At 42.0% G+C, this 21,842-nt stretch overlaps 2 protein-coding genes across 5 annotated transcripts in view; one reads left to right on the top strand and one right to left on the bottom strand.

The window, feature by feature from the left end:
* Positions 1–397: 397 nt before the first annotated feature.
* hdac12 (histone deacetylase 12) lies at positions 398–3,173 on the bottom strand. 3 transcript variants are annotated; one of them, XM_037080151.1, is made up of 8 exons: positions 2,983–3,173; positions 2,753–2,896; positions 1,934–2,039; positions 1,659–1,852; positions 1,383–1,533; positions 1,088–1,204; positions 862–1,004; positions 398–742 (listed from the first exon to the last, which is right to left on the bottom strand). In XM_037080151.1, exons 1-8 carry the CDS (start codon positions 3,082–3,084, stop codon positions 719–721), a joined length of 981 nt encoding a protein of 326 aa, XP_036936046.1. In that variant the 5' UTR covers positions 3,085–3,173; the 3' UTR covers positions 398–718. The 3 variants fall into 3 exon arrangements, with proteins under 3 accessions (XP_036936046.1, XP_036936039.1, XP_036936053.1); XM_037080144.1 differs by having other exon boundaries at positions 1,934–2,093; positions 2,983–3,172; XM_037080158.1 differs by lacking the exons at positions 2,753–2,896; positions 2,983–3,173 and adding an exon at positions 2,603–2,703 and having other exon boundaries at positions 1,934–2,093.
* A 1,031-nt stretch (positions 3,174–4,204) lies between these two features.
* stard13b (StAR-related lipid transfer (START) domain containing 13b) overlaps positions 4,205–21,842 on the top strand; it is an 80,032-nt gene continuing 62,394 nt past the window's right edge. The window contains exons 1-2 of one of the 2 annotated variants that reach the window (XM_037079773.1): positions 4,205–4,423; positions 16,210–17,272. In XM_037079773.1, coding sequence (XP_036935668.1) covers positions 16,343–17,272 — 930 coding nt within the window. In that variant the 5' untranslated portion in view covers positions 4,205–4,423; positions 16,210–16,342. Of the gene's footprint in view, positions 4,424–14,590; positions 14,841–16,209; positions 17,273–21,842 lie in introns of those variants that run through there. The other variant, XM_037079782.1, reaches the window with a different exon arrangement.

The raw sequence follows: 21,842 nt of genomic DNA, 5'->3' as shown, positions 1-21,842 counted from the left end.
GTCGTCTTGTTGCGTTTGCTGTCACAAATGAAAACGCGTAGATCTTTAGTCAGTGACCAACCACAAACTGTGCAGTTCAATAACAGAGTATTTAACATTTAATACAGTATTTTGATGAGGTAAACAACTTCTGAAAACAGTCTTCAGCAAGTATTTGTATCCTTAAGTAGAAATATTAACACCACACTGAAAAGGTCCTGCATTCAAAACCTTACTTATGTACATTTAGCTGATAATTCTTTAATACTTTTACATAAGTATCAAAAGTAAAACTACTTCAGTAAAATGGTCCCTGTCAGTGTTACAGCTGTTCTTTTTGGATTAATATTACTGCTGCATTAAAAAGGGCACTATGTACTTTTTTAGAGAAGAAATTCAAACTCAGACTTTTACAGTATTAACGAGGTAATAACACAAACTCTATTAACCTTTAATTTCTTCATGACAGAATAAAACACGTTGTTCTCAGAGGGAAACAAGGTCCCCAGAATACTGTTTGAAGCTAGAAAGGTGGCAGGGTGACGAGCATGTGTTGGATCTGTTAGGACTCCATTGTCCCCCGACATCCTTTTAATAATTAATGTAAACAAAACAAAGCACAGCTGGTTCATACAGCATTACAACATTATTTTCATCCCAAGTATAAATATTGGCATTGGCTCCTGAAATCAAGTATCAGTATTGAGGATGTGACGGTTTTCTTGTGGCTTGAAAGGTTTCACATTCCACACTCCCTCCAAACCTAAAATATGAAGCACATAAATACAATATTCACTCACTTCAGGTTGACATTTTGTAAGCTGTAAAAGTCAAGGATATTGTATTAAAATGATCGTCCAGCAACATTTACATGCACAGTACCTGAGTCGCTGCTCTGTGGACGATGGAGTGTCTGAGGGCCAGTTTGTCGATGTCTCTCGAGTATCCTCCTCCGATTACGGCAGCGACGGGGACGCCTCTGCTCACCACGGTCTTCATCACGTACAGATCTCTGCGATACAGCCCTGAAAAATACTCACAGCCATTCATAAACAGTCCAGAGATAATTTGCAAGTGGAGACGCTTGGGTGTCAGAGTTATCTCTCACCTTGGTCGGTCAGACGGAGCCTCCCGAGTTCATCTTCCCAATGAGGGTCGACACCAGCATCATACAGGACCAGGTCTGGACGGAAAATCTCAAGCAAGCTGGGCAGGTGAGCCTCCACTGTGGAATATCAGACAAGGACTGTTGACATACTGATGACTACAATTTATGTTATATGTTATGGGGCATATTATGTACTAAATAATTAATTGATTAATAATGAAAACACTCATCAGATTAATTGATATCGTCGTTAGGTGCAGTCTGATCATGTATTATCACGGCCTGTGTTACGTGCCTGTGGAGAGGTACTCCTTGTCCTCCAGCTCATCCTCCACACTGACGTCGAGGTCACTCTGTTGTTTACGGACGGGGAAGTTTTTCCCACAGTGCACCGAGAAAGTAAACACACATGGCTCATCTTTAAAAATGAAAGCCGTGCCGTCACCCTGTTGGACGCAAAACACAGAAGTCCACTGAAGAGAAGAAGTTGTGCTTATTGGTAGGAACAAAGACAAATGTTGCACATATCACCCCTACAACATTTTAAGTAGCAGAGACATGTTGAAACTACCTGATGCACGTCTAGATCCACTATCAGAACCTTTCTTCCGGGCGAGGAGGAGGTCAGGTATTTGGCTGCAACCGCCAAGTCATTGAGGAGACAGAAGCCTGAACCAAAGCTCGGGAAGGCGTGATGGGTTCCTCCTGCTGTGCTGCAGGCCAGACCCCTGTGCAGAGCCACCTCAGCAGCGAGAAGAGTCCCACCTGTCGACGAGAGAGAAGGTGAGCAGCTCGCGGAGCCATCCGGCCGTCAAGCCATCACCAGACTTCAGACTCTCTCCTCACCCGTTTCATACCGACAGCGCCTCACCAGGCCTTTGCTCCAGGGGAACCCCGTCCGCCTTTGTTCCTGCTCATTTATTCTGCCGTTAATGAAGTTGTCCAAGTATTCCTGCGTGTGCACACAGCGGAGTAATTCTTCAGAGGCTATTTCAGGGACCCACACCTACTGTGAAGAAGCAAAGTCACATCAGCGGGAAAATGTCGGAGAACAGAGAATATTTATATTATCAGCCCTGTAACTAACAATGACTTTATCACTTAAAGGAACAGTTCACCCAAAAAGGGCGCTGATGTTTAGTTACGTCAGGTGAATTCTCACAGTCCACAAAACGTTGGAGCTTCACAGCAAAACAACACTGCAGCATTCTCCTAAAGGTTATTTACGACCTTCCTTAAGCCGAAGTTCAGAAACCTGACCGCCCCTCAAGGGTGTAAATCCAATCAATCTTCAAGAGGCTTGGATTTCATTTTTCAGATCAGGTTACCCCTGTGTCTCATGATAAAACTAAGCCCCCATGAATTGAACAACAGCAACAAAAAAATCAATTACAAAAACCAATTGAAAAATGTTACCCAGTGAAAGACAAAAATATTATTTCATATATGATATCTTATGGCAGTTTTTGACATGGATTTTTTTCTTTTTTTTACTAGAATGAATTTTATTTTTACCAGCTGCATGATGGTTAAACAGGGGAAAGCACCATTAACACCAGTATGCATCAGAATTACTGTCAATCGCTCCCCACCTGTCGACTGATTGATTATATTGGTAATCCCCTTCATCACAGGTGTGCTCTCTTCCATCAGTGAGTCACTCACCTGTTTCTCTGTAATGACCTGATCCTGGATCAGACAGTGTAGAACCCTGGGGAACTTCTCCATGGGGAACCTGTGATTGGCTGGAAGGTCACACACATACTGACTGTGGTGAACAACAGGCAGTCCGCTGGAGTCAGGTCTCACCTGTCAGGTAAACACGGGAGCTGTGAGGTTTCATTAAATCAACTGTGTTTACAATGTTCAGTGAGACAGTGAGTGGAAGTTCTCACTCGTTCAGCGTGGAAACATCTGCAGGGGCTGAGAGCTGCTCCGAGCAGCCGGCCGAACTCCAGACGAGCTCTTCTACAGAACATGTGAGTGAAGCGGGTCATGTTCGGAGCACAGGGAGGTTCTGTGTTACGAAACGTGCTGAAGGTGTCTGCTGTTTGTTGACGGATGTGTGGCTGTGCGTGTCCACTGTAACACCGCCACCTGCTGTCAGGGAGGGAGAGGAACACGCAGTGTGACGCTGCACGGCTCATTACCACCACCTGCTGGTGTGGAGTGAATCCTGCAGACACACTGCAGACACACTGCAGACACACTGCATGTGGATCAGTCAGAACCAGACAGGCTGATTTATGATATATTTCATTTTCCGATAAATGCGTCAGATTTCTCTGTTTACCAGATCTAGTGAAGGTTTTTAATATTATTTTTTTTATATTATTGACAGTGTGTGTCTTTTTTAAATCTATATTTTATATTATATATTAGTTTAACTCTTAATTTGACTGCAATTGGTGTGCATTGTTTTCCTAATATCCCATGTTTTTTTTCAGTCACTTGATAAGCACTTTGATTACATTTTGATTTGTTTGAAAGGTTTTATAAAAACATTTTGATTGACTGAACATCAGTTAGGCTACAAGACATAAATCAACGAATAAATAAAGATGTAAGTTGCACAGCAGGATAAAGAGAAATTTAAACTACCATTACAGTGTGCAACATTAAAGTGATGAACTGAGTTAAGCATCAATATAATATCTATAATTATCCATCAATCAATTTGTCTAACAATTTATGTGGTGTATGCTGCAAAAAATGGTGACTGATAATACAATAAACAAATAGAGAGACTAACTCATCTTGTAACATGAAGAATATTTAAACTACTGTCTTCACTGTATAATAATAATTATGATTTTATATTGTTGCCATTAGTTGCATTTATACCTGCACTACTGCTCAGACAGTTTATTCCATATCATATTTTACCATTAGCTGGACTATGCACTGCTTTTTGCACATATGGTTGGATGCTAAACTGCTTTACTTTGTCTCAGTATTGATGCTGCCATTCTTTTAATTCAACAAATCATAAAATTATTCCAATTTTGAACTTTTTAGACTTTCCTGCTTTCAACTAGTGACATATCACTCATCCTTTTTCATCCACATCCACTTTCTCTCTGCATTCACCAGATTTCCTCCCCCATGTCTGTTTGCACCGTGACCATCTTCATCCGCCCCCCTCCTCCCTCCCTCCTCCTCTGCAGCCTTCACGGTCAGCTCTCCACCTGTCAGACCAAGCCGTGCTGTGAACGAGGTTATTAATCACAGTGACAGAGGATCAAATCTCCTGTCACACTGAAGTCACGTCACACTCAGATCCTGAGAGGTTCTCTGTCCTCACTTCCACGTGTTACAGTTCAGAGTGACAGAAGGGTAAGTGATGTGAGTGATGCAAATATCTGTCGAATGCATTTAGTGTTTGTCCACAAAACTTCCAATATCGGTGCTTTTTGGTGGATGAGAAACACGTTTCCTGAGCTTGACAACACTGCAGTTTAGTTTCCACCATACTGAAACATTTGATGAGCTACTTTTGTGTCTGGTTTTGCTTCTCCTCCATCTGTCTCTGTTTTACATTGCTGGCAGGCTGCTCAAGGCACTGTCTGGCGGACTGGCGGCTTCTGGGGTTCTCCCATGAGTGTTTGTGTGTGTGTGTGTGTGTGTGTGTGCATAAAGAGTCTGGTAGATGGGGATTAGCACAGCCCCCACTGGGAGGGGCTAAAGCACTCAGGGGCAGATAAGAGAAGAGACAGCGCAGTGGCCCCAGGTGCAGAGGAGAGAGCTCCTCATAATAGAGGGAGGAGATCAGAGAGGTAAAATCAATTACTGACTTCAGCCTTGTTAACAGGGGTTTCGAACAGGGAGAGAGGAGGGAGGAGAAGGGACGCCGTCTTCAAAGAGTCCAATATGTGCTGACAGAAAGATTGTCTGCTTCGAGCAGCAGATAAAGGTTAATTCAATTCATTAACATGTAGATGTTTTTGTTCTGATTTACTTTCATCCCGTCTTTTTAAAGGACAGCACTGGTGGTTTTGTACCTTTTACCTCATTTACTACAAATGACTTCTACTTAACACAGGTGAAAATGTTAATCTTCTGCTATTTCAGGCATCCATTGGTCTCTATTCATTTCCATACTGTTTAAAATTCTATTAGCAGCCCCTTAAAACACGTTTGAGCTGTATGCCCATCACAGCATCAAGACTTTATTCATTTGTGTTAGATTTATTATAGATTAATCAATCATTTTACTTAATCTATATTGCTTAGGTCTTTAAAGTGTTGCAAAACAGGGGAAAATACTCATCACAGCCTCCACAGAGACATCCTTATGTGCTTCTTCTGCCAAATAAATTTTAAAAAAAGACAAAGGGTTTATATTATATTAGTTTATATTTTCACATTTTATCAGTTGGAACCAGCAACGATGAATCAGTTATCAAAATAGCTGCCACAATTTTGAAGGTAGCACACTTTGGCTCCATCTGCGTTTCTCTTGTTATTCTGTTGACGTTTCACGCGGGCTTAAAGATCGACAACCGTACTGAGACACGAGAGCTGATATATTGTACAAGCCACACCTGAGTAACACATGTGATGCTGAGCAGACAGTCATCTTCTGCTGTTAGGCTGGGAGAAAACAATAAAAAGGCTGCGAGCCAGTGACTTAAATCTCTAACATAATAGTGACCGGATTCAGCCAATGAAACACCATTTCACACAATTTTACAAACATTTCTGGTGAGACACCTTCCAAACTGTTGGAAAAACCTAAATTCTGAGTAGAAATCTAAATCGTAAAAATCATAAAATTGTTTCAGCTCTACTGCTGACTGTTTCTAACCAACCTACATGTAAACTACATTACCATGCAATGATAAAATGACAGTAATAAATAATGCAGACAAATCAAGCGATAATCTGCTATCATATCATTTTAATACCATTCAGAAATCTCTGAAAATCAGTGATGGCTGCCTGGAACAGCTGTAACAATGCATCCAAAAAAGAAGAGAGAAGAATGTATTTAGAAATGATGAATAAAATGTAAAGTACACCTGATTTTTAATCAGAGTTCAGACCTGCAAACACACTTGTCTGGTTCTTTAAAATTTAATAAAGAGAAAGCACAGCTGACAGTCAGCTGTGAGCGAGCAGCGTCTGCTTCAGGGCAGCTCTGCTTCTCATTCCTGTCAGAGACAAAAGAAGAAGCTGACGACTGCTCTGCTTTGATCCAACCGTCTCTTCTGTCATCAGGCAAAATAACTAAAGTCAGCCTCTGAATGCAGTTTGATTTTACTCTCGGCAGTGTTTTCATAATTTACTGTCAAATTATCTCAGGGGTCAACGAGTTGTTTCCTTTCCTTGAAGGTGGCGTTTAAGTTTATCCAACCATACGAGCCTCTCAGACAATGGCTGAAAGCTCCATACATGATGTGTTTTTTTTTTCACACATGGATGGGATCAATGATTTGCTGCACGCAATGTGTGTTTAACCAAATGAATAACCCCGTCATCTCTGAATAGCCCTGTCATCTTGGCGTGTACCTTCACGCTCCTGGAAGTGTTTGTTGTCCGACCCCAGGAGAGGGGAGAGGGCGGCGCGCAGTTTGCATCAGACGCTGGATTCACACTGTCAATTACACAACATCACAATCACAACACTGAGCCCACAAACCCCCCGTCCCTTCTCCTCCACCCCACAGCGGAAGGAATTTGCTGGTTGCAGAGCGTGTTGCAGCAGGCGAGGACAGGGGCTGTTGTTGGAGTGAATTAATTTGTAGCTGCTCTGTGTGTGTGTGTGTGTGTGTGTGTGTGTGTGTGTGTGTGTGTGTGTGTGTGTGTGTGTGTGTTGTGACGGTGGCGGCCTGCTGCCTCTCTTCGCTCAGGGCCAGCCCTCAGGTCACATGAAAGGACCGAGCTGTTTCACCTCCCATGCATCCCGGTCCTCCTATAATCACAAACACGCCGGGCCTGTGAAATCATCGTGCAGCGGCGGCGTTTCCCATCATTACAGTCGATGTTTCCATCGCCCCTCATTATCACCGGAGCTGACATCTTCCCTCTCTGCTCTCCCTGCATCGCTCATTGTTTGGGAATGTCCTTACAGCTGTTAACAAAGTTTTGGTAAACAGCGGGTGATGAAGGCCGCATGTCTTGTCAGAAAGCAATTATTGCGTGAGCCAGTGACATACCAAGATTTCATGAGGAGAAGCCAAACATTAACACTTGTGTCACGTTTTTTAAATCAGACATTTCCTCAGATTTGATAGTATAGTTACAGTTCATAAATGAAGTTGTGGGGACAAGACTCTTGTGGCGTTTGAGGTTATAAAGTTTGGTTTTTATCAGCTTTTCATCTTCAGTTTGACACATTTCAGTCTGAATAATTAGATAACTTAAGAATAAACACTTAATTTGTCTAAAACAAAGTTATACACCAGCATTTTTAAGATTTGGAGCCTCCACACTAATTATTTTGTCACTTATTTTGCTTGAATAGCTTTGATTACTTACACATATAAAAAGAATATCTGGTGTTGTTTAATCAGCAAAAGACAGCCTCTTCTTTCCAACCAATTATTATTCCAGATCACATCTGCTGGCTGCTTACAGTAATAGTTCTCTCGGGGTGTTAAAGGAGCAGGTGAGAGTCTAATTAACTGAACGGAATGTGTCATTTTAAGTAGGATGGATGATGGAACCACTGATGTGTTCATTAGGATGTCTGCATGGAAAACTCTTTATTTTTTGTTGTTTTTTTTTACACTCATTGTAATAAAAGAAAGAAGACACAAGCGGCGTGTTTTCACAGCCAGCACTGCTGAAGAAATCTGACGCGACTCAGGCAGGAATGTTCACGGCCGAGGCAACGTATTACAGTTTAAATCAGGATGTGTTTAGTCTCATTCATCGACTTTATTAGTCACTTTCTGAGGCGTTATCTGCTGTTTCCACAGAAGTTAAAGCGACAGGCAGCCACATGAAACGCACCTTTTACGCTGAATGAAATAACATATTCCTCTGGGTGTGAACGTTGTTGGAAGCATTTACTCAACACAGTTTCTGCACATTTTGATGCAGAAATGTAACAGTACATTCTACGTGTTTAATTAATTTATTTTTGAATTTCTCATCTGATGTGATTGTGACATTTGACTCTGTCCCATTTGCTCGCCTTTGTCTGGAAGCGGCTTGTTTAATTAGCCATTATTGTTAATTAGCTTGGAGTTGCTCCATTCTGAAAATCAGGAATTGTGGAGGAAAGTTCTTTATACTTCTTCTGATTACTTTTTTGTAATGATGAATTGTTCCTTATTATTGCTGGGGAACGACATATAAGCTCACCTTTATACCTCATACATTTGGTTGTCTATGAAACAAGTTTAAGTGTTAAAAGGAGCAGTTTGTTTGTGACAAAACTAAGCTTGGAATTTGAACCTCAACAAGCTCTGACCCAGTCTGAATCATAGAAAACATCAACACAGTTGTCTTTGCCCCCACCACAACCCTGCAGTGATTCGATCAGCTCTCTGGATAGAGACAAAGTGAGGCCGCGGAGTGAAGTGATAATGCTGAACATCTGCCCAGGATCTGTGGTATGCCTGGAATCCACATGGGAGTTGAAAAGCTGCAGAGATATTGAGTCAGACTGTGGTATTGCTGGAATGTTTTCTAACTATGTTTACCTTTTGGTATTGTATTCATCTGTTTTCCGCAGCTGGGTTTTGCTTCACGTTACATAACAACGGTGCACGCAGCAGCACAACAAACAGAAGAACTTAAATTCCGCATGGTGTGAATGATAGTGTGTCAGCAGCAGATTCATTTAATAATTTTCTCTGCTGTCGATGTAACTGAGGCCTGTCAGTCTGTGTTTTCCTAACAGACTCACGCTTGTTCTGTGCAGCAATAACACGCTGCCTTGCTGGCAGGCAAACCTGCGACCGTACAGCCACATGTTTCAGCAACACAGCTGGCTCCATTCTCTTCCAATTGCTTTAATCTCACTGTGCCATGTGAGGACCACAGGCACTTCTTAACGTCTCCCGTTGATACGTCGGGAAAGATACAGCAAGTGAAGTGACAGCGTACAATGTGTTTCAGCTCGTACGCTGTAAAACCGTCTCACAAGCCATGAAACCTTCCATGGATCATATTTTTAAGGAGTTTATTCATTTATAATTTATTTGTATTGGTGTGATGTATTTATGATGCAATACATACATATTACATATTTTGTGCTTCGACACTGTTTTGGATCTCATGAGACGCAAATTTCAACCTGAATAGTCAAAATATTTGCTCCACAGTTCAAGATATCCTAACTTCCACTATTTCATTAACTGGGTCAAACTCCCCAAAACTGTTCGTACATTTCCCATAATGCACATCAAAATCTTCTTTTTGAATGACCCTCAATGCCTAAATCAGAAACTGACCATTTCACCGGATGTTCAAATAGTTTATTTCATGTTAAAGCAGCTACAGGGAACTTTCATTTTGTGTTGATTCTGGCGGCCCCTGTGGACAAAAGCAGAATGAGCTCCACCACCTTGTGCAGGGAAGATCTTGATCTGGCCTTCCTTTTAATACTATTTTTCTTTTTTTAAACATATAAAATCATTAATGGAAAACAGTCTCTTCCTGCTTCGCTCTTAAGTGGCAAATATATACTGCAGAACTTTGGCTGTAAAAACATATTGCCTGGAAAAACATATCAGAGAAAATGATTTATGACACGAGACCTCCTCTAGTCTCGTGTCATAAATCATTTTGTCTGATTTTGCGGCAGGCGTTAACAACGACTGTATACACTGAGTCTGTTTCAGAAGCAGTTGAAAACTCCTTGTAATGTGTCCAATTCTCTAAAGCGACATTACTTACATATTTAGTAAATGTAAGTCAGTCTAACTACTGCAGTTGTTTTGCAGCCCTGAGATGTTCTGATGAGTATTTTTTTACAGTGAATCAGACGGCTGTGTTTTCTTAGGGGCCGTACTGGAGGGCTGAAATATTTTGCACAAGCTTGAGTCATGTTACTTGTGTCAAACTGTCATATTTTATAAAATCTAAAAGGAGAACAGACCAGAAGAGAATCCAAAATGAAAGCAAATGAGCTGAACAGCGTACAGTCTCATTATTAAAAACTGTGTGTTTCCAGTCGAGCTTGAGATTGATCATTCTTTGAGAGAGTATTTTGTTCCCTCAGGTATTGCAATTTTTAAGTGAACAGGTCGTGAACTCTGTCAATTTCAATCTCTTACGCTCAGCCGAAGTGAATGGTGAACAGACTTGGAACTGATCATTCTTATCGCTCTGTAAATCAGCCAAAAACAAACAGTAATATCCTCTTACACTTACATTTGCCTCTTTCTGGAGGGGTTGGCACTCAGCTTTCCCGCCTGCTGAGGATCTGCGACCGGCCCTCGGTATGCCTGCCATCTCTGGCAGTTTGCTTTGGCAGCCGGTCCACGTCCCCCCTGTCGTTTCTTGACATAGTTGTCATAGCGGTGATGTGCAGCAGAAAGCCCTGTTCTGTTTGCATTTAATTCGAAACAGCTCTGTGTACATACGACTGTGGTTGGTAAGAGTTAGATTAAGCTTTTAGATTTTGGCATTTCAATCATTGTTATCATGTTTGTTTGTTTGTTTGTTTTAGCCGGAAGCGACCATATTTGGAAGAGAGGGTGGAGTTATGATATCCTGATTGGATCTGACTGAGGACCAGTGGTGCCTTAAAGCATACCCTGCTTTATTGTCTGTTTTACTCTAAATGGGACCATAACTTACAAAATGAACATCATGCTGTATTGAAGAAGAGGTGAAACCGTTTACTGAGATAATATATCAAGTGAGAAGCAGAGACATTTTCTCATAAGCTCACTTACAGTCAGACTTATTTGTGAAACCAGTTGAGGCACCTCCTGCTGGCCATAAGAAAGCAGCACTTCCAACTTTGCTGCACTTTAGAGACCCACTGTGCCCAAGTACAGCCTCTCAGAGTCCCACCAGACAAATACTTCCAAGTGAAAACATGAACACGAATATGACACCTGACATAACACAAGTGAGCCTGCTAACTTCAATAAGGCCCGACTGAAGCATAGAGTCGGAGTCGGCGTTCGGTCGGTGTGAAGTGACGTCTTTAAATACACAAAGACCTTGTTGCCTTTTATTTCCTCCCTCCTGCTCCAGGTGCTGATTCTGCCCAGGAAGCAAAGTCAGTGTTTTTCTGGCAGTGTCACAAACAAGTTTGTTTTTTTCCTCTCTTACTTCAGATGGAGCCTCCCAGGTTAGCTTGTGAGAACGTCCAGCTGTGTTTGAGTCTGTGACTGTTCTCACTCCCACTGGCCTTGGACTGTTCACCTCCACAGCTCAGATAGACGAGGCTGCTATTTATGTCATGCAGCCGACTGTTCAAGTTGTTTTTAAATGTTTTTCACTGGAGGCAGATCAACACAGGGGACAGACGCATTTTCTGTCTATTTCTGTGTTTCCTTAATTCTGCCTCTCACTTGCACCTGCACCTGCACCCGTTTGTTACCTCTGTAGACTGAGTACACAAGACCACAGCACCTGGTCTGACACACATGGTCTGTATCGACGTGAACACAAGTGTTATATTTTACTCAAACTAAAATGAAAAACTGAGGCTAGGTGTTTCATAACACAAGAATATAGAGGAAATAAGTTTGGTTTTAGTCTGTGTTAATTTAGACCAATAAGTGAAGACAAGAAGCATGAAAGAGCATATTCCTTTTTTAAATTAAGAAATAAGATGTCTTATGACTTCAAAAATCATACTGCCATAGGTCACATATTCTGAACTTCTTAAATCTTCCCTTAGACAAATACCCACCATATTATATGATAAATCATTTTTACTTACACTGAAATGCATTAAACCTAAACTAAAACTGAACATTTTAATCAATGAAAGTTACACTGAAAGGAACAGGCCCACTCCTGAAGCTGAAACTGAAATGAAAACAGCAATTTAAAGCAGATTTAAAAAACTAATGAACAATACAGAACCATAGCAACAAAACCACAATAAACAATTATTTTACAAAGATGTCTTTTGGTTTTAATATTGTTCCTATATAAAGGAGCAGAAATGATCCTGATCGACTCGTCCTACTTGACGAAAGCCAAAGCTCTTGTGTGCCTCCTGTAACCTTTCCATGCAACCATTCAGACAGTAGGGGAAATGTAAACACTGATACCAAACAAGGACATCGGGAATGTCACTCACTGTGAACAAAAGATCAGGAAACATTAAAAGTTTGCACACAAGCCTTATCTCGCCGGCCAAACAGTGGATTTAGTGCTGTTGTGTGGCTGCTGTGGCAAGCGTGGCTTTATATAGAACAGACTACGTCTCCTTTTGTCTCTCAACACTTGTGTCTGAATTTTAGTTGGCAAAATATTCTAACTTCTGCATACTGTAAATACATAGGTACAGAAGTGAGTTTAAATAGAGATGAGGGGATCTCCATTTAATAGTCGGTCTGTTCTGACAGCACAGAGCAGAGAGCGGGGGCTGAAGGTGACTTGTAAAAACCAAACAAAAGTAAAAAGAAGCTCTGAGACAGATTGACAGCCGAGGGTAGATTGCAAAGCATTTTATGAATTAGGGGGAAGTCAGTCAGCGCTCATTTTCTCGCCCCTGGCAAGAGGTCGAACTGAGTCCAAGTGTTGATTTGTGGCTGAGGCTTCACCACCACACTCCCGCTGAGGAGACTGGATGAGCGAGTGAATCGACAAATAAACGAATCCTATAAAATCAGGGACAACTCACAGAGCCTGAGCTCAGAGGTTTATTCCCGCAGCACTCCCGTCTTATCAGGGAGCCCAGGAGCAGCACGAACAACAAGTCCTCAGCCAATGAACACGCAACTGCTCGGACGCCCCCCTCTCATGTTGACTCTCTGTGCTCATCTCTCTCTCACTTTCACCCCACATGTGGTATTCTTGGCTCTTCCTACATGCATTTTGAACTCAATCTCAAGGGGGCTATTGTTTACTGAGGAATGCCTGCGCTCACATTTCCAAGACAGTGTTTATTTTTGCTCTCTGAATTTGCTTTTGTTTATATCAGCCGCGTCCAATGGGAAGCTCTTGGAGCTTCTGTTCCACATGCCCCGAATGAAATATGTTTTTATGATGAGGATATGAAAGGATGAATGCAGGATGTTGAGAGTGAAGCATGAGGCAGCGCAGTACATCTACACAATGACTAGGTGCTAGCTAAATAAGTTAACTAACCTAGCTAGCATCACAGCTCAATCAAGAAGGAATTAAGCTGTAAATTCTTCAATAAAGAGAACCCTTTAATTTATGAGAAGATACATGTGACAATGGGCAGATTCGTACAGTAAAATTGTTCAGAGTAAAGCTCAGTCAGAGGCTAAAAGTTGAATTCTGTTTCCTCTGGAGTTTCCTCTGCCCTGTCACGTTTATAACTGACGATTTTTAGCTTTACTGCTTAAATATGTCACAGTATTCGTTACGATGACATCACTACATGCATGAAAAAAAATAATTGAAAGCTTTGCACGTATGTGCATCTCACTATCAAAATAATGTGCCCTTTAAATAGCTACAGCTTCTATGCTGCCTCAAGAGAGCAATACCCGATCAATGCACTTGACCACACCTCACCTTAAGACCAACGCACCCAGGGGCGCACAGGTGGACAAAAGTATGTTTGCTATTTATACAATGTGGGCACTGGGCCTGAAAATGGCAACTGCGTCTGTCTACTGGAGTGCCACTTTGCACCAAGCGTGAGATAGAGCCCAATAAGTCCAGCATGAAACTCCTTCCACTATGTGATAGTTCAGTAATATCTAACAGACCGCAGACGTCTCTACAGCTGATATCAGCAAAACAATCTAGATGTACAAGTAACATTGCAGGTAGCAATTTTAGACAAGCACAGAATATGAATCAACTGTCAAAGGTGTGTTTGGCTCGCTCTCACATACAATTAAGCACCCTGTCAGTTCTTGATTTATAATATAATTCCTTCACCACAAATTGCTCTTCTGTCTGATACGCTCTCCTAACTGGCAGTTTTTCTTCATTTCGTGTCAAATCAAAACTTGAGGAAACACGCATTCAGATTCAGCTCGGCATCACATCCTCTCATGAAGATATCATCTTGATCTAAAGTAGAATATGCTCCAGTAAATCATGCTGCTTCACACCCCCACCCCCACCCCCGACTTGAAAGCATTCCTCAGCCGGGTGTTTTGAAGCCACAGGTCACTGCAGCGGTTCATCTTGCTCCCTCGCAGCTCGGCCTGGTGAAGTTGGGCGCTCCTCGCGGCCCGTTTGCGAAGGCTGCACTTCACCTAGTTCTTTTTCCTGTGCCAACCACTGCTGCTGCTGCTGCTCCCTCCAACACCCACCCACCCTCCCTCTCCGACTCCCCCTCCTCCTCCTCCCTGTCTCCCTTTCTCCTCCTCTTTCCATCTCCCAACAAGTACACATTCCCCCTGCTCTTACGCATATTCTGAATGGTTGAGTCGCTGCTAACCGAGCCCTCCTGCAGCCCCCCGGGGGAAACACAAGAGGAGGGGGTGATAGTTGTGATGATAAGCTTGCCTTTTAGCAGAATAGGCCTATGGGGACATAAGTGTGGCTCTGCGAGGGGCTGTCCAACCCTCCCTGCTCCTATAGGAACAAGTCTCACTGTCACTGTTTTGCCAAGATCTCAGTGACACTGTTTGGACAACACAGACAGCTTCTTTTTTTTAAATTTTTTTTCTCCACTCAGCAGGTGAGTCTTGTTTTCCTGTTTTTCCTCTGAATCTTACTCAGTGAGGGCCTGATGGAGAAACACTTGATAAATCCACTGCTCTCCTCACTAACCCTCCTTGACTGAGCTGAGAAAGTTATTCTATATGTTATTTGTACGTGAGAGGACTTGTTCGACCTCTTTTTTTTTTTTTTCACTCTTCTAAATAAGTTGTGGTCTCTCCGTCAACACTCCCAGTTCATTTTCAGCCCGTGACTTCTTCCCTCTATTTAAATGTGCTCTGCATTCAGTTGGGAATAATGAGACCCTCTTTGCAGAGTGTTGTTTAAAAGAGGGGTTTCTTGGAAGGAACCCTAATCTCCTGTAGGCTCGCTTTACTTTTCACCATGTAGGAACGGGTTGTACAGGAGACATTACTGAGAATATAATCATGCCATATAGAATTGGGAGTGCATGCTAACTGAATGCATGCTCCTCCAGTTGTCCGTCAACATGGAAGATTCATAAAACGTTAGATTTTGTCCTTGTATGAAGTTGTTTGTATCGGTGTGTGTGTGTGTGTGTGTGTGTGTGTGTGTGTCAAATGTCTCAAGGCCATGGTTAAGGCTCTGGCAGCTGCAGCTTTCTCACAGAAACAGCAGAGACCTATGTGTGCAAAAATGACCCAAATTAACTTTGTGTTGCTGCATGTGCATTTCAAGAAAATACACTGAAATATTAGTGATTTAAAAAAAAAAAAATCTCTGGTTTTCCATTTTGTCCAATCAAGATAATTGCTGTTAAACCATGAGAGGTAAAACATGTTGACTGGCTCTGCTGGTCCTCTGTGGAAGCTTCCTGGTTATCCCATCTTTGAAAAATGTCTTCTGAGGAACGTTGATAATCATCTGCTGCGGCACAACCATCCCATTGTTTGTTTTTCCCCCGTCTCTATCGGATGTCTCTGACCTGTCCAAGGTGTGTTCTCAAAGACGGCCTTAATGAAGGGGTGAGTGGGATGTTAACCATGGTCGACCGGGGACACCTTCTCCCCTGATGAATGGTGTAGTGCATAGTAAATCACCGACTGGGGAAGAGCAGTCGGATTCCTCAGTGCAGTGATGTCACTGCGATCGTGTGCGAAACAGATCCAGACTTGAACGGCACAGCCTGAGCCAGATGTTGAATTTTCAGAGCAAACTTCTTGTGGTATGGCACGCAGTCAGAGCTGTTCAGCGCTGGATTTAGGAGCTTCACATTCAATTCTGGTTGTGTACTGAGACTTTGATCATCACAGGCCACAGAGACATGTGGTAACAGCCTGAGAAGTATGTATAGTCCATCATATTTTCTTTGGAGTGATCCCTCTGTGCTTGCATTCCATTCACCTGTGTTTATTTCTGTTTTTCAGGTTACCTGCTGTGTGGTTTGACTGAGCGTATTGGGTAAAAAAACAAAAACAAAACATGGCCATCCGATACATCAAGCACAAGTACCTGTGGATTTATGTTCTGAATTATGAGAAACTGTAGGATAAAAGAATAATGGAGATTCCACCTGTGGTGAGTTTGGATGGACATCAGTCTTGGACAGCTTCAGGATTACAAACACTGACCTTCTCCACACAGACTTCACAAAGCTCTGCTCTCTCAGCTAACGGTTCAGCAGACCACACAGGGGATGGTTGTCTACCTGAAGCCCGAAGCTCGCTGTTGGAGCCAGGTGAGGACGTACACAAGCTGAAGGAGAGTTCCGTTCTTGACAGTCAAAACAACAATGAAATTTCGGAAGCTGTGGGTCCACAGGAGCCTGAGCGAGTCACTGGTGAAGCACATCTGGACGTGAATCCACTGGTCTCAGATCAGCTTCATGAGGGATGTATTGAGTCCACATTACCAACATCAAATAACTTTACACTTCCCGAGGGCCGGTCACACCAGGTGCTTCATAATCATGTTGGTCAGACAGAAGGTTTGAACTCTGGTTGTGTAAAAACAGACCTTGAGAAGTTAGAGCCAGTCTCAAATGGCCACGTCTTCAGGCCTTCAGAGGACCCCACCTTCAATCTGGACTCCAGTCCTACCCTCACTGTCACTCAAGCTGCCCCGGCTTCAGGCCAGAGAGTCCTGGATCTCCCACGCATCGTGAAGCACAAACCGAGCTCCATCACCTTTTTAAACTACACCTGTCCCTCCGGAGCCGGCGGCCATTCTTTATTCAATGAGAGCTCTGACGATGGAGAGTCGTCACCCGGTGAGGAGAAGGACGACGGCGATCACGATGATGGGGACGATGACGACGATGATGACGATGTTTTCCCGGAGCTTCCTCAGAGTAGAGAGCGTCTCGTCAATCACAGACAAAGGAGCAAAGACAAACAGAAGAGGAGAGGAGCTGTGAGTGGCCAGGCAGAAATCGATCACACGGCCAGAAAATGTGGTTACGAAGCCGAAGGAGAAGGCAGCAGTAAGGAGGTATGCTGCTATTGATTTTAAAATCATCCACAAATAGTCAATGTTGCCCTTGCATTGTGGTATTAATCACATATTAACTAACGACAAATCATTAGAAGAAATGTTTGGCAGCAGGGACTAGAATTTGTTTACATTTTTTAAATTTTATAATCGTATTTGACAAGGGCAGTGTTGATGCTATAATATCAATATACTCTGGTTAGGTTCTGGCACACAAAAACACTTTGTACGGGTTTGTAAAACATCACGTCTTGGCTTAAAATACATATTTTGGTTGCAGAAACTATGACTGGAGATGTCCTGAGGTCTCGCTAAAAACACAAGTTTATTTGTTGGGACAAACAAGGCTGGATATTGTCCCGTGGTCTCCTTAAAATCCAGTTGTGTCACACATACAAGTGTTGAAATGCCACGGTCCCTCGTCAGAAATATCCAGTGGTTTCACACTTACAAGTGTTGAAACACAGTCACTGACTTGGCTGCCTCAGAGCCTGTAACTCGCTGATATGAGAGTCAGGTTGTAAACATGTAAAGTCAATGTGATATATAGGCTTTGTTAACATGTCAATAGGGTACAGTACATTGCCAATGAAACCTACAAATGTTAATGTACCAGCGGTTCGCAGAAACAATAACAGCCAACATTTTATCCTGACACCTGGGCTGGAGATGTAGAAAAAACACATGTGCCTATAATGAATTATTGTCTTTTACAGAAAGCACAGCAGCTTATAATATGTCTCAAAACCATGAAAAATGTCATCAAACCCTTTGAATTAATCACACAGATTTAATCTGACAGATATGTTATGTTGTGCATGTAATACATCCATATGAGATTTTGAAGGGGAAGTAATATGTCAGACATCTATTGCAACTACTATTCAGTATTTAGTGACTTTATTAGTCACGTTATGCTTTATCTTTGTGCATCTAAAAAGGAAATGGAATTCCCTTGTAGTAGCATTTATTTGTAATTCAAGCAAAAGACCACAGTGCGAAATTTGCCATTTCTCAGCAGCTGAATTCTTTACACTGTGAGATAACGTGTAGTTGGTATAAGTGTGTAGGAGTACACTGACTTGACTTTTAAACACAGATTGAGGAGGAATGCAAACGGCTTCTGCTTTCCCTCCACTCCCTCAGCAGGCAGCGGCCTTTGACAGCAGGCCGTATTAGCGCTGATCTTAGCCTTCCATTACTGAACGGCTCCCTTCATCTCCAACAAGTCGTGGCACATTGGAGTCTCGTTTTCACACAGCCTCTACCCTGACCTTGGCTGTAACCATCCTGTAACCCCTCATCCCTGCCTCTTTATTGCCCTTTAAAAGCCTCATATGGACATTTATAAATACATCACATAACTGCCCTCCTCCTTCTCAACAGTCTGCAGATCGTGGCGCACATGTTAACACGACAGGGAACATGTCAGATTCTCTGTCTGTCGCTCGGGTTGGATGTTGAGGTCACACCAGCTTCATGTGCAGAATAACACTCGCTGTAAAGTGGAAGTATAGCAGGTCATGCTTCTCATGCTGTCACACCACAAGCTTAGTTATTATAAGATATGAGCATCCAGAAGGGAAAGTCTTCAATTTCATGCATCAGTCAGGGATGAAAATATCTACTGGTATTTATTTCACATAAAAATAGACGCTAAAACAAGCAGTTTTGACTATGTCTATACACAGCATATAACTTTATTTATATGTGCATTTAAAGATGCTTTGTGTTTTAAAAAATGAGGCCAATACATATATGAATATAACACAACTTAAAGATACTTATCCTTATGTCAAAGGGAGTCTTTTTAGGTAGTTAGCTAAGTTAGCCGTGCAGTAAGCGGTCTGGACTGAGAGCTCGGAGTGGTTTTATGAGAAAAAATGGCTTCCTTCTTTGAATAGCTGCTTAGCATGCTAACATCAGAAGATATCTCAGAAAAATAATACTTTTTTTGTCTCTGACATAATGTCAACACACCAATTTCCTCACATTCTTTTGATAACGTTAAACTATGGTTGGTATTGCACCTTTAAGGAGAGTCAAGTCCCAAATCTAATCATGACAGAGCTGCAACCGCTGCATGTTCACATGGTGACGTAGAGAGGATGGAGAGGATCAGTAAACTGCAACTAACATATCACTTACAGCAGTCTTGATTTCTCAGGGAATGATGCAATGAATGAGAATAAAATTGCTTAATTTGACACAGGATGAGGTTTGACTTTAGTTTATTTCCAAATTTGTTCTCAATTCAAAAAATATTCCCTTTTACCTATTTCTTCCACTTTAAAACAGTGAAATATTGTAAGCTAGACTAAAAACAAACAAACAAACAAAAAACATAAAATCATTGTGTCTCAAGTCGAGTCACAAGTTGATCAAACACTGATGTCCACATCTTTATGTGAAAAGCCAAAAGCTAAATCAGGGCGAAAAAACATCAACAATATCATGAACAGGATTCTTATTTTGCAGGAAAATTACACTTGAACTGTATCCAAAACACAACCCAACTGATCAAAAAGCCTAAAATCTATAAAAAGACAAAATAATGACAGCATTAAGACCAGTATTAAACATTTTAATGCATGTGGATGTTTTCATTGTTAGTGAAACAACCACAAACCATCCACAGAGGAAGTAAAAAGACACATTACCTTTAAAAAAGATGTGCAGCTCTGACAATAAAACACGCGACTGCAGGATGCTTAAATAATATGTTTTAGTAAAGGTCTTGTACACATCCATGCTTTTGTTAAAATTTTGTGAAAGTGTTCAAGTCACTGCAACAGCATATGGCTGCAGTTGTTAACATGAACCATATGAGGGCACTGTATGCACGGTGTTTCCACTCGGTCTCATCTCACAGCTCCTCGCTGCTTTCATCATTTAGTTCAGCTGTGACTTAAAAAAAACCTCTAAAAATACTCATTTCTTCGCTCCTCGCTCCTCTGCAGACATGTCTGCTGCCTATGCTCAGTTGGTGCTTTGCATGGCAGGATATTAAGAATGTCATTTATTCGTCCGAGTAGCCAGGTAGCCGTTGCCCTTTCGCATGACCGGCTGCTACATTTGGACACCTCCATGGTGATCTCTGGCACTCTCTGTGGGTGGCGCAGCCTAGGCACCAAGCCCAGAGCTCACACACTTAACTCCTCATTTCCATGTCAAAGCCGCTGTGTTTGGGTTCACAATGTGGCCAATTTGCACTGATAAAGTTATAGTCAGCTCACATTTTGTTGTCCCCAGAAGATAACATTAATGCATTTATCTAAAGGATTGACTCATACCAGCTCAGTTGCCATGGTGTGAGGACTTCACACAATCGCCGGGGCCGGATCGAGGGGAAAGGCACGGAGAGATGAATCAAGGGTAGTGTCTCACTCGAGCGTCAGGCCCTCTCTGGAATTTGTCTCATTCTAAGTAAAAGTGCCCACATTCCTGAGCAGCACCTTGTGGGGATGTTGCTGAAAAGAGACAGTGTGAATGTGTTCCAGATTTGGCTCAAGCATGTGCCAGAATGAGGCATCTGTTTCTTGCATTTGTGTTTGTCTGACTCCGGGGGTTAATTAGGAGTGCAGCTCACAAGATCTTCAGCTTCTTTCATTTCCTTTTGTCGTGCAAAGGACATTTTTCATCACTTGGCTCAGAATATGACATTTTTTGGCAACAAAAATCTTTAAGAACGACTGAAGATCGGGTTTTTGCTCTTGATCTGGTTAAATTGCCCAGCGAGGACCGCTGAAGTCGATTTCTTGCTTATGAACTTGTCGGCAGGATCGTAACAGCTAAATCTATCGGCTTGTTTCAGTACAGTTTGGTCAGTCGCTGTCTTATCTTCAGCTGGAGGAATGTACACCCACTGAGGTGCAGACATGAGGATTTGTTCAGAGCTCACATGCTAGAACAGTTTAATTTGCACACACTTGTTCCTTTTAATTTGGTGCTGACCTAATTTGACCAAATGTTTTGGCAGCAGAATGATAAAGAAGAGCTACAGCCACTTCCTGTCCAGATACATTTTTATAAGTACTGTGACAATGTATGATTGTGGTCCACAGAAGTCTTCCTAGTTCCTTTATTTATTGTGAATCAAGCCAAAATTTCAATCATGTTGAGATAATATATGCAAGTATTCCTCTTACATACAATTTCATGGAATAACACATTCTAAAATATCAGAATATTGAAGTATTATACACTAAACACACATTACAATCCTACAGGCAAGAAAAAACAAAGAGAAAGCATGCAAACAGTTATTACTTTATCTTACGTGTCAAAGCAAAGTACCAAAGGCATAAACTTAACTAATTAAACACATGGCGCTCTCATATCTTAACGACAAGCTGTAAACACAGGGCCGCCCAAAGCTGGCCCGCCAGATGTTGTGAATTTGAAAAATGATTCAAGGAGAAAATGATAATATGGATCAATGTTTACACAGGTTTAGTTTTTGTGAAGTAAAAAGGCGACAAGAGAGACAATTTGCACCGGACATCAGTCAATCAAGGGACTTCAGATCCTGGCATTTTGCATCTTGACATCAAAACAGTCATTTGTTTTT

This window comes from Acanthopagrus latus, chromosome 2 (assembly GCF_904848185.1).
Source record: "Acanthopagrus latus isolate v.2019 chromosome 2, fAcaLat1.1, whole genome shotgun sequence".
Lineage (NCBI taxonomy): Eukaryota > Metazoa > Chordata > Actinopteri > Spariformes > Sparidae > Acanthopagrus > Acanthopagrus latus.
This window is presented reverse-complemented; position numbering and strand designations above follow the sequence as displayed.